This window comes from Protopterus annectens, chromosome 12.part0 (assembly GCF_019279795.1).
Source record: "Protopterus annectens isolate FY-2018-M chromosome 12.part0, PAN1.0, whole genome shotgun sequence".
Lineage (NCBI taxonomy): Eukaryota > Metazoa > Chordata > Ceratodontiformes > Protopteridae > Protopterus > Protopterus annectens.
Genome location: NC_056746.1, coordinates 1523902966 through 1523916441, shown reverse-complemented (window position 1 = coordinate 1523916441; position 13476 = coordinate 1523902966). Strand labels below are relative to the sequence as shown.

At 42.9% G+C, this 13476-nt stretch overlaps 1 protein-coding gene across 2 annotated transcripts in view; it reads right to left on the bottom strand.

Moving 5' to 3' along the window:
- The window catches only part of XYLT2 (xylosyltransferase 2), a 1085626-nt gene that overhangs the window by 500460 nt on the left and 571690 nt on the right, over positions 1 to 13476 (bottom strand). For both annotated transcript variants that reach the window (XM_044090487.1, XM_044090488.1), the window contains exon 7: positions 4406 to 4582. In XM_044090487.1, the coding sequence (XP_043946422.1) occupies positions 4406 to 4582 (177 nt within the window). The remainder of the gene's footprint in view (positions 1 to 4405; positions 4583 to 13476) is intronic.

The following is a 13476-nucleotide window of genomic DNA, read 5'->3' as shown; positions in this document are numbered from 1 at the left end:
AAAATCTGTCCCTCCTGCTGAGAGAGCAGGATTGGTTTCTAGTGTAGGTGCCAAGGTGGCACCGGTGACAGGCTGCGCAAGAGTGGGTACCAGTGCTGGCGTGGCCAGTCCGCGGCAATCAGAATTGTCCTTGGTCTGTCCTGTCTTATCTTGAGTAGTACTCGAGAGAAGGGGCAGAGGGGGAAAGGCATAGATTGAGAGATTTACCCACTGAAAGGATAGGGCATCCACTTTCCAGGGCCTGCTGTGAGGGTTCCTGATGCAGAATTTGCTGAGCTGGTGGTTGTAGGGGAGGCAAACAGATCCATCTCTGTGGTCCCCCATTTCTGAATCAGAAGGTTGAAAGCGCTGGGCTCCAGTTGCCACTCGTGTGGGTCTAAGAGGTTTCTACTTAAGTCGTCTGCCAGTGAGTTTTGTTTGCCTGGCAGGAATTGAGCTTGCAGATGGACTTGCACATTCAAGGCAGTGTTCCACAGGGCCATGGCAAACCTGCAGAGTGGGTTCCCCCCTGCTTGTTGATGTACCACATAACTCTGGTGCTGTCTGTTTTTATTAGAAGTTGTCCTGGAAGGAGTAGGGACCTGAAAGCTGTCAGGGCATTCTGCACAGCTAGCATCTCTTTTTGGTTGATGTGCAGATGAATTTCACTTGGGCTCCAATGGCCCTGAATGCATTTGCCATCCATGTGTGCTCCCATGCATAGTCTGATGCGTCTGTGGTTAGGGTCTGGGTGGTGTGGGGTTAAGTAAAGGGCAGTCCCTTGTTGTGGTTGCATGCTTCTGCCCAAAGGAACTCTGCCCTTAGGGAATAATAGGTATGATCGTTTCCAGGTCCTGAGAATGTTGGCACCAAAGACTTAAGTACCATTGAAGTTTCCTCATATACAGTCTTGCATATGGAATTAGCAGTATGCATGAGGCCATGAACCCTAGGGCCTGCAGTATTCTTCTTGCAGATATCTAGGTTCTGGTGGCCATTTGTTTGAAGTAAGCTGTCAGACAGACTTTGTTTTCTGAAGTCAGGAATGCCATCTGGGATGTTGTGTCTAAGTTTGCTCCCAGGAATACAATCTTTTGACTGGGTACCAGTTTTGATTTCTTTTCATTGATGGTGTACCCCCAGAAAGTGAGAAGGTTTTTCACAAATGTCAGGTACTGCAAAAGCAGCTCCTGACTGTCCGCCTGAATCAGGCAGTCGTCTAAGTATGGGTAAATTTGGATATTTCTTTGCCTGCAGTAAGCAATGGCTGAAGCCAGGCCTTTTGTGAAAACTCTGGGTGCAGTGGATAAGCCAAAGGGAAGTGCAGAGAACTGATAATGCATAGACCCTGCATGACTCCCTTATGGGATGTGCAGACAGGTTTCTTTTAAGTTTAGGGTGACTAACCAGGCATCCTTGGCTAGCATAGGTATAAGCAATTGCAGGGTAAGCATTTTGAATTTTGGTACCATCAGGAATGTGTTGAGAATTGAAAGATCCAGGATTGTGCACAAAGAGCCCTCTTTTCTGGGTACCAGGAAGAGTCTGGAATATAATCCATGACGTATCTTTCTACTGGAACTGGCTGAAAAGCTTTGATGGAGAGCAGGGAAAGCACTTGGCTTTGGGCCTCTGCCCACTGGTTTGGAGGAAGGTCTGGGAAGCCTCTTGGGGTTGGCAGAGAGTGGAAGCAAAATTTGTACCCCTGGGATACAATGTTGAGGACCCATCGGTGTTGAGTGATGGACATCCAGTTTTTTGCACAAAAGGCAAGTTTTCCTCCTAGGGGCACAAGCAATAGGGCAGGGATGGGGAGTGGAATAGAGAAGATGTGAGTTTTTTTCCATAAGGAGGTGGCTTACCACTCCCTACTTTGGGGGTGGGGGCACTCCATTGCTTAGATCTCTGCATACCCTGAGACTGCAATCTGTGTGGTCTGTTTCCCCTGGGTCTGGCTTGACAAGGCCTAGAGGGGTCTGGAAAGGACCAGTGTTTGGAAGGGCATTACCTACTGAATCTAGGGGGTTGCACTTGTAAGAATACTTTAACAGTCTGCACAGACTTAGCTTTTTCTTCCATCTTTTTAAGAACCTCTTCTGCTTGGTGCCAAGCAAACTGTCCTTGTTCAAAGGAGCGTCTAGTAACTTTGATTTGACATGGTCTGGCAAGGTCTGCTCCTTGAGTCAAGCATGTCTTCTCAGTATAGAACCAGTGACTGGTGCCCGGCAAGCTGCTTCTAGGGCATCAAAGCCACACTGCAAAGTATACTTGCTGACTTGGCTTGCAGAGTGCATAAACTCTTGCAATTCTTTATTTTCTTTCTTTGTTTAATAAGTTTCATAATATGTTGCTGGTACTTCAGCATGTGAAACTGACAATTCAATGCTCTAATAGCAAGAGTTGCAGAGGTATGTACCTTCTTACCCCATCTGTCCAAAGCTCTGGAATCCCTGTCTGAAAGGGGTGGTATTCTTGGCTGTAGTTGCCTTGAGAACTTTAGGCCCCTGGGAAATGCTCTTTGGGTCAGCAGTAGGATTCTTGAAAAGAAATTTGTGAGTGTCAGGCACTCTGTAATACCAGTCTGGTTTCCTAGGGGCAGGAGGTAAAGTATCAAGAGTAAGACTGGATTCCATAAAAACATTATCAACATCCAGGACAGGGGGTATTGCTAAAGGCCTTTGCTGTAGCAAATCTAGGAATTCTCGGAGTCTCTTTTTGGACTGAGGATAGTCCTGGCATTCCCAGTGGAAATGCTGTCTTAAAGTATGTAAAGGTTTCACCAAAAGAAAAATCCTCTGGAGAGGAGGCAGAGGGAATAGATTCCTCTGCATCTGAATCCTCATACGCAGATAAGGGCATGTCTTCATAATCAGATATCTCAGAGTCATCGGACTCCTGGTCTGTTGAAGCTGCAGGGGGACTGGCCTCTTTTCCTCTTAGCAGGGGAAGGCTGACTTCCCCTAATCAGCATAAGTCTTCTGCCATTCTAAGCATTTGTTGTTGAGGCTTGGGGGCAGGTGCATGCCCTTTGGTCGTCGGTTTTCTAGGTGTACTGCGTACTCTTGGCCTAAGAAACACAGTAGTTTTAGATAAAAAAAAGTAGTCGATTTGAGTCGAACATCTGTTGAGAGAAGAACTGCTTCAGAAGCCGGTGCCTGCACAGCGGGTCCAGACTCATCCAGAGACATCTGCAGGTTCCATAGTTGAAGAAGAGTCTTGCGGCAACAAGGACTCAGAGTAGGTCTTGGTAAAGACCTGCGAATCCAGTGAAGTGGGAATCAGGGGCTGCAAAAGCACCTCACTGAGTACCGGCGGACTGGCGACTAGCTTAACGGAAGCGTCGTTGGCAGCTTTGGACCTATGCAGTCGTCATTGTCTTTTGGAATATCGGTAGTCAGATAGCTTACCAAAGCCATTTCAGAATATGGAGATAGAGAGCGAAAGACATTAGCGACAGAGAGAGCCCAACGATGAATGGGTGGGGTGTTAAACAAGCTGCAAAACTGACAGCAAGGTACGTCGTGGTCAGGGACTAAACAGGTGACGCAGTAAGAATGAAAATCTCTGTGAGGTATTTGCTTTCCACAGGCAAGACAATTGTTAACTTTTTCTGACATTGGTCAGAGCAAGAAAAAAGGATACCCAATGGGGTACTTAGCTTTAGAAGACTTCAGGATTATTCAATTTGTAAACGAAAATTCAGGTAGCGGCCGACCGGCACTTACGAACTGCTTCTGCTTCGGGCTCCTCGGCAAGAAAGACTGATGTAATGTCATTGGCTGCCTGTTTTTATACTCCTGACGACCTGACATCAGTCCTTGAGTGACAGCATCCGACGCAGAAATACTAAGTCTCTGGTATTCGGGCCGACTGAGGGCTACCTGCAGGCAGATCACCCAAGTGTGATGACTGCAACAGTGAAACATGAAGAACATCTGTGGGTTGCTCTTTTTTATAGCTGGACTGCACCCCCCATGACATCTCATGTAGCAGAAATGGATGCAGTGTGCTATCCCTTTGGAAATGGTTTGCTTGGAGATGGCTTTGCCCTCTGCCCCTGAAGCAAAGCTAACTAGCAACCCTGTACCCTTGGGAATGTTGAAAAGATCTGGTCATGACCAATGACCACCTCTGACTTGATTTTTCACATCATATACAACTTCCTGCCGAAATGATCTTTACGAGGAACACAAACAGTTTTCCCAGCACTCCATTTGCAGCCTGAAACAAATGTGATGCTCCAAAACTTTAATGATATAGCATTGTCCACCTTATTCTTATCTCACTTTACCATTAAGTTTAAATAGACTCCGTAGAACTGAATAGTGTGTATTCTCACTGTTAACTTATATATGGTGCAAAATTCACAATGTGATAGTAACAAGCATTTTTTCTTTTTACTAAATAGCAGTTTATCTGAATTTACCTGCAGCCTGAGGAAGTCCTGAGGTTTGAAGTCATTGGGAGAACACCCACACCAATCCACAATGTGTTTATATTGGCACTTGCAGCCCAGTTTTCTATTCCAATTTGTCACTCTAAGGTTGTTATCCACCATGGTGCCACACATGACACTATTCTCGAGCACAGTGTGGAAAAAGGACTGCAAAAAATGAGAATAGATCATGATTACTAAGTATTTGATGCTGCTTCTGTTTATGCAGCACAGTCTGGTGCTCTGAGCTCAGTCAACTCAGGTTTCCATAAAACTACCTACAAATAACTGCACAGTACTGGTAAACAAATAAATGGGCTGGCACTAGGACAATTTTCAGCCAAATTCCAATTCACTGACATGCAGTATTCAAGTCAAAAGCAAACTGACAAACACATACACATGCTGACATAGTCAAAGGAAATCAATCTTCAAAAGCAACTAAACAGCAAAAAACAGTATACAATAAAGAAATGTTATATGGGGGGGCAATCAGCTTCGTTGCCAAACATACCTGTGTAGAGCATTACATACAAGCATTTGGATTTCCATGTATATATTTAAATTACTTAATGTACATTGCAAAACTGTTCACAGTGTTAACAAACGTTAAAACCTACACAATTACTCAGCTTCACATTTGGGTTATCCCTGCCAGGGTAGCCCTCGGCCAGCCTGAATACCAGAGACTTAGTATTTCGGTGTTGGTTGCTGTTGCTTGAAGACTGATGTCAGGTCGTCAGTGGTATAAAGGAAGGCATCTGACACCATTACATCAGTTTTTCTTGCCCTAACCGGTCAGGAACCCCCAAAATAGGAGGCCAGGCTCTGGTGGCAGAAGCCCACCAATAGAAAATAAATACCAATATGTCCCTTGTAAGGAAAGGAGAACAACAAGGAAGAATGGTAATAAAAGGAGAAAGAGAAAAAGGGGATGGAGGGAGGGAAACCAGGACTGCAACAGTGAATACATTCGAACATCTACGTTTATGGAAAGTGTACACAACTGTACTGTGTTCTTTGTGTTTCACTGTTGCAGTCATCAAATTTGGGTAGATTCCCAAAGCTGAGGAAATGGGTGGCGGCAGTCAAGGAAGCTAAGGGCTGGCTAGCATGCCCTGGAAGAATCCAGAGGCAAAACCTGCCCTGGATTTGGAAAAGAGAGGCAGGTGGTAATGTTTGGTAAAGGTGTGTCCAGGTGGCAGCCTCCAGGATGTCCCTGGTGGGGGACACCTCTAAGGAAAGCTGCTGAGGTGGAGGCTGCTCTGGTGGAGTGTGTCCTGACCCCCTTGGGGGAGGCCTGCCATGCTGTTTGTAGCAGAAATGGATGCAGTGTGCTATCCCTTTGGAAATGGTTTGCTTGGAGATGGCTTTGCCCTCTGCCCCTGAAGCAAAGCTAACTAGCAGTTGATCAGATTTTCTGAAGGGTTTTGTCTTGTCCAGATAGTATCTGAGCTGTCTGTGCACATCTAGAGAGTGCAGAATCCTTTCCTCCTTGTTTTAAGGGTTAGGAAAGAAGGTGGGCAAATGGGTGGATTGGTTGAGAGCCACACTGGACACCACCTTGGGCATGAAGGATGGATTGGTCCTGAGGGAAACCCTGTCTGCATGGAAGATAATGAAGGGTTCCATTACCATGAGTGCTTGCAGCTCAGAGACTCTTCTGGCTGAAGTGATGGCCAGGAGGAAGGCTGTCTTCCAGGAGAGAAATTTTAGCTCTGCAGAAGAAGCTGTTTTGAAAGGAGGCAGGGTGAGCTTTTCCAAGACGAAGTTAAGGTCCCAAGCTGGTGTTGGTGCTTTCTGGGGGGCCTCAAATTGTTAGCCCCTTTGAGGAACTGTTTGATCAGAGGGTGTGAAAAAAGAGGCTGCTCAATGGGAGCTGAAACAGCAGAGGCATGAATTTTTAAAGAGGAGAAAGAGACCACTGTTGTAGTAGGTCAGCTAAGTAATCCAGGATGGCCTGTGCCGTACTGGCCCCCTTAGCCTGGATCCAGGTGCAGAACCTTTTCCATTTATCTGCATAAGACTTTTTGGTGCTAGGGCATCTGGCCTCTCAGATAACATCCAGAACCCATTTACTGAGGATGGCGGATTGGTCAGGGTATAAGCCAAGATGCCAAACTGAGAGTCTGCTTTTGGGAGTGCATGAATTCCCCTTCCCTCTAGGTTAGGAGATTGGGAATCTGAGGAAGATTCCATGGGGCCAGTGGGGACAGGTTGCAGAGCAAGGGGTACCAGTGCTGTCTGGGCCAGTATGGAGCTATGAGAATGGTCCTTGGTTTTTCCTCCCTTATTTTGATCAGTACCTTGGGAATGAGAGGTAGGGGAGGAAAGGCATACACCGAGAGGTTTACCCAGGGGAAGGACAGGGCATCCACTTTTCCATGCCATGCACTGATGCTCCCTGATACAGAATTTGGTGAGCTGATGGTTGGTGTGGGAGGCAAAGAGGTCAACCTCCGTGGTTCTCCATTTCTGAGTTATTAGAAAGAAAGTGTTTCTGTTGAGCTGCCACTCATGGGGGTCCAAAAGTTTTCTGCTTAATTCGTCTGCTAGGGAGTTGAGAGAGCCTGGCAGGTATTGTGCTAACAGGTGTAGCTGCATGGAAGAGGCTGTAAACCAAAGGGTCATGGCCAGCCTGCACAGCGGGTAGGAGTAAGTCCCTCCCTGCTTGTTAATGTACCACATCCCTGTTGTGTTGTCTGTTTTGATCAGGAGAACCCCTGGTGAGAGAAGGGGTTTGAAAGCTATCAAGGCCTGCTGCACAGCCATTATCTCTTTTAGACTGATGTGCAGGGGAGTTGCTGAGAGTTCCATTGGCCCTGTATGCACCTGCTGTCCAGGTGTGCACCCCAAGTGTAGTCTGATGAGTCTGTGTGAGGGTCTGGGGAGAAGGTTAGTCCCCTGTTGTGGGAGGAGGCTGTTGGCCACCAAAGAAATTCCTTCCTCAGGCAAGGAATAATAGGTAAAAGAGTTTCCAGATCTTGAGAGTGTTGACAGCAAAGGCTCTTTAGGTACCATTGAAATTTCCTCATATGCAGTTTGGCATATGGAATAAGGAGTATGCAAGATGCCATGAATCCCAGGGCTTGCAGGATTTCCCTTGCATAAAGCTGGGGCCTGGTGGCCAGTTGAGAGAAGTAAACTGATAGGAAACTTTGTTTCTCTGGTGTTAGGCATGCCATCTGGGATGTTGTGTCCAGACTTGCTCCCAGGAAGATTATCCTTTTGGTGGGTACCTGTTTGGATTTCGTTTCATTGATTGTGTACCCTAAGGAGGTTAGTAGGTCCTTTTCCTGGCTGTCTGCCTGAATAAGGCAGTCGTCTAAGTAGAGGTACATTTGAATATTTCTTTGCTGCAAAAAACAATGGGCAGAGTCAGACATTTTGGGAAAACTCGGGGAGCAGTAGATACGCCAAAGGGAAGCGCAGAGAACGGAAAGTGCTGAGCTCCTGCCCTGAAGTGAAGTTATTTTCTGCAGGACTCCCTGATGTGAATGTGGATGTAGGCCTCTTTTAGGTCTAGGGTGGCTAGTCAAGCGTCCTTGGAGAGCATGGGTAGCTGCTGCTGGAGGGTGAGCATTTTGAATTTTGGGATCACCAGGAAGGTGTTTAGAATGGATAGATTGAGGATGGGGCACCAGGTGCCCTCTTTTCTGGGTACCATAAAAAGTCTGGAGTAGAAGCCTTGGCCTATCTGCTCTGCAGAAATGTGTTCTATTGCTCCCAAGGACAGCAGGGTATGGATTTGCTTTTGAGCCTCTGCCCACTTATTTGGTGGTAGATCTGAGAACCCTTTTGAAGTTGGAAGGATGTGGAAGGAGAATTTTTACCCCCGAGACACAATGTTCAGGACCCATTGGTCCTTGGAAAGGGTGGCCCAGGTGCTTGAGTGAAAGGAGAGTTTTCCTCCTAGGAGTATGTGATGGTGGGCAGAGGCGAGGTCGGGAGGGGGTGAGTCATTGTAAGTTCTTACCATAAGAGGCGGTCTAGAACTCCCTGGTTTTGAAGTGGAGGCAGTCCACTGCTTAGATCTTTGTAACCCCCTGGGACTGCTGTCTTGGAGGTCTGTTTCCACGGGGCCCAGGCTGGCCCTGTTTATTAGGTGCAGGAAAGGACCAGTGCTTGGAAGGAAAATGCCTGCTGAACCTAGGAGGCTCTAACTGTAAGAAATATGTAACAGTCTGCATAGATTTTGCTTTTTCTTCCATCTTTTTTAACACCTCTTCTGCTTTAGTACCAAATAAGTTATCTTTCGGCAAGGGTGCATCCAACAATTTTGGATTTGACATGGTCTGGCAGGGGTTGTTCCTTAAGCCATGCATGTTTTCTAATGACAGATCCAGTGACTGCTGCCCTGCAAGAAGCTTCTAGGACATCAAATCCGCAGTGCAAAGTGTGTTTAGTTACTTAACCAACTGAGTGCATTAACTCCTGGAAATCTTTAGATTCTGCCCATGCAGGAAAGGAGGAATTTTTTTGTTTAAGGAGTTCCGAGGTATGTTGCTGATATTTAAGCATATGGAACTGACAATTTAGTGCCCTGATAGCAAGAGTAGCAGAGCTGTGTACTTTTTTTACCCCATCTGTCCTGTGCTCTGGAATCCTTGTCTGAGGGGGTGGGATTCTTAGCTGAAGTAGCTTTAACCCCTTTTGGGCCTTGAGTAATGACCTCAGGGTCCGCTGTTGGGTTTTTAAAAAGATATTTGTGGGAGTCAGGGACTCTGTAGTACCTGTATGGTTTTCTGGGAGCAGGAGGGAGGGCATCTGGAGTCAACCTGGATTCAAGGAAGTCATCATCCACCACATCTAGGACTGGGGGGATGGCTAAGGGCCTGTGCTGTTGAAGGTCCAGGAACTCTGAGTCTCTTTTTAGAATGTGGGTAGTCCTGACTCTCCCATTTGAAATGCTCCCTTAAGGTATGCAGGGTTTCCCCAAAGGAAAAATCCTCTGGGGGAGAGGCTGAAAGAATAGATTCCTCTGCATCAGAATCCTCATATGTAGACAGGCACTGCATGTCTTCACAGGCAGATGCATCAGATTCATCTGACTCTTGTTCAGACAAAACTACTGGAGACCGATCTTTTTTGAGGGAGTGGCTTGACTTCCTCTAATCAGCATGATCAGGTCCTCTGGCATTTTAAGCATTTGTGACTGAGGCAAGGAAGCAGGCGCCAGAGAATAGCTTGTAGTCGGTTTCTTGGGGGTGGTTCGATTAATTAAATTAATTATGTTGCTTGCCAAAAAAAACGCAGTTACTAGAAAATGTAAATCAAAATCTAAACCAGCTGTATTTGAAGTACTGAATATTGCAAAAGGGATAAAAGAACTGGGAGAGGCATATTTAGAAAATAGAAGGAACAAATTACATAGCTAAAATGGAATTTGTGGGATCAACACATGCAGAACAATGTTCAGGAAGAGAAGTAAGATTTAACTGAAGGCAGGAATTGAATGACAGTTATAAAGGAAAACATAACTAAAGTACAATGTATGTAAATGGAAACATGTTAATAAGGTTGTTTTTTTTATTCTATTAATATATATAACAAACAACAAAAGTAGTAAAAACTGGTGTAGAAACAAGGCAGGCTCCAAACTCAAGATTTCAAAAAGAATACTGGTTTACTGTAAGCGCTTGTGCAGTAGTGGCATTGTTTCATTCATAATATGTGTGCCTAACAATTAAAAAAATCTTAAATTAAGTAAGACAAGGTTATCTAACAACTAAATGAAACAATAAAAATACAGAAAATATAATCCAAATATTTTACTGTAGAGATAAATAAAATACGGGTGCACTGGGCTTATGAAGCTTTAAAGAGGAATAAGGCACATATTAAAAATTGAGAATTAATTAAGAAAGCAAAATATAGTAACCAATTAAAGTGGAAAGACAGTTGATCTACAACATGCTTCCCAGCAAAACTCTGCATTTAACATTCAAGGGTTAAAGTGTCATATTGAAAAGTCACAATGTCTTCTTATCATTTTAAGACAGATTTTATATCAGACTCGTGCCTTTCTTAATTTACAGACGGGCACAACTCCAACCTTTAAATAAGCATACTCTGTCTGAGAAGCTATATACTGTTGTACCAGCAGACTTAATGCACCTTTGTTGTTTATACTTCTAAACAGTCTAACAAAATTTCTTTTAGTTATACAGGTAAAATGACATTGGCAAACTATAATACCATGTTAGATGCATCACAAATACAGATGTTACATATGCAGCATTTTATATATATGTGTATATATATATATATATATATATATATATATATATATATATATATATATATATATGGTGGTGCTGCGGTAGCGTTAATAAGCCTCACAGTAAGACATTGTCCTGTTCGATTCTCAGCTAGAGCGTCTTCTGTGTGGAGACATGCGTGAATGGGCATACCTTCGTTGAAGGTTGTGCACCAGGGCTGGCAACTCAGCATGTAAAAATCTACTGCCAATCATTAGCGGACCGGAGTTCCGCTGTGGCGACCCCTAACCAGGAAAAGCCGAAATACACAACAACAAAATATATATATATATTTTTTTAATTTATAAGAATTACAGATTATGTTATTATAACCTTAAAATAGCTGCAGAGTCTACATACCGAATTATATTCCAAGTTTAGTGACTAAACTTAAAAAATCTGATATGGAAAGGATGTCAAAAAATGAGAATGACTTAGTAGGCTCCCTATACCAAAACATTTTGTTCATTAAATCTCAGTGTTTATCTACATTTTACAGTCTTTGAAAGCTGTAAGGTCAACATGCCAGGGTTGTAATTGCTCAAAATTAAAAAAGTACTGGCTGCTATTTAAGTACCTCAAAGTATTCCCTGTAAAGTATTTGAGACACAGGCTGGTCAAATGGGTCAGTAAAGGTTTGATTTCTGGATTTATCAGACCTCTTAATGTGTTCTAAATGAAAAAGGATGAGTTAATCATAAGTGCACTGCTTGTCACTTTGTTCTATACTTCTACAACATCTATCTCAAGTGTGGACTGAACTGAAGACATTTCTGTACTTACAACAATAACATTATCCATATAGAACATGGGTCTAATTTTTAAGCATTAGATTGTGATACCAATGAAAAGGAACAATAACAAAGAGCATATTAATGACCCTAGAGGGATATTAAACGAGAAACGGACTATAATCTAATAATCTAGAAGATCCATACTGAAGATAATCAGTAAACCACTGTAAATGGACTCTCATTATATTTACAGCTTTAAAAGAATTTTGTGACTGACTAGAAAACAATCTCTACTGAAGTCAGTGATAAAGGCAATAGTTAACAGACCTTTATCCATACTACTGTAAATGCAAAAATGGTGTGATGCAAAATGCTGTCATACTACTGATTATTATGTTCGTTGTCCAGGACAGCCTGGCTCGGCAAGTGCCCCTTTTCCACTGAGACACAGGGAGAAAATCTTCAACAATCACATTACACTAATTAAAATCACTGTTACAAAGTCAAATTATTGCATTAAATATATAGGAAGGACTAAATGTACACACACAGATATAATTATGTTGTTATTATAGTTATACATAAGACATCAGTGGGTAAAAAGTGAATAAAACAAACTCTATGGAACTGACAGCAGAACAGGCAGCTATATTCCAGACAGGTTAGGCAAAGAAAGGAGTCTGTGCACTTAGGAATATAAATAGAAGGGTGGGGGGGCTAGACGGTGAAGAAGGGTAATATTGACAGATAAGGGAAGGAGGGTGAAAAGTAAGACACTTTTCTAAAGCCATGATGATAGTGACTTAAGATGTATACTTATTTATATACTCTGAGTTTTCAATAAATAAAAAGTACAGCTGTATAAGAATTTACCACAACGGCAGACATTCCAACAGATCATTTTTGCAGTACTGCTGACTTATAGAATGTATTCTGCCAAAGATGCATTAGACCATTGTACAAAATCTTAGGCACCTTCCTTTCACGCCACATGTTTGAGCTACAACTTATGTATATGAATATGTGCTGGTATCCAACCTTGAAGAGACTTGCCATGGAATGAACAGCAGAAAGAAATCAAAAAGGAAAGCTTTCTAAGAGTTTGTCTTATTCAGGTAAAATCTTAGTTGGACATCTGGCAAATGATGAATTTTTTGCCCTTTATTTTTAGGACTGGGAAAATGGAGTTAGATGAAAAGATTGATTTAGAGACATTTCGGTATGAACCTTGGCTTTGACGATTGTTAATGACAACTTTAGTCATAAAAGGATTAGTCCTGAGGATCACTCTGCCTCTATAAAAGTGAGGAACAGTGGAGTATACAACGTTCTGTAACTCAGAAACCACATTTTCAAATTACAGAATTTTAAAGAAGCAGCTAGTTCAAAGGGTAGAAGGATTAGCTTTTCAAGAACATAATTCAGTTTACGATGAGGAGGAATGGATTTCTTGGTGGGCCTGACACGGAGGACATCTTTAAAATGAAAGGCATGAATCTAAGTGTCTACTTAAATGTACATATGACTAGACATCTAACTAACTTCACGATCACTTGCCTAGTGTTCTTACCCAGAGAAGTGTAAAGTAAAAGAACTTAGAACCACTTCTACTGCATGTACAGGAGGAAACCAACCAGAGAAATATATCGCCACATCAATGCCTTTATTTCATAAAAAATCCACCATAACAAAAATCCAAACCAAGTGGTTAAGCTCTGTCATCCATAAAAATCAGCAGGACATTATATCAGTACCAGCTAAGTTGTACATGGTCAAAGAATTTATAATTTTCCTGTTAAAGAAAAAATGCCTTCCTTAAAGTCAAAGAAAGTCTTGTTTATAATTAATTGTTACGAAAAAAATATTCCAAATGACCATTACATTATTTAAGCAATTATTTATCAGTAAGTGGACTGCCATGTAATACTACTAGAAATACACAGCAATACCTAAAATGACAAATTAGAAGTATGAACCCTATGTAGTAACTTACCTGTTAAAATTAAAAATAAAGTATAAATGTAATCATAATTTAGCGGCCCTTAATTTAAGTATAGGGACAATGGAC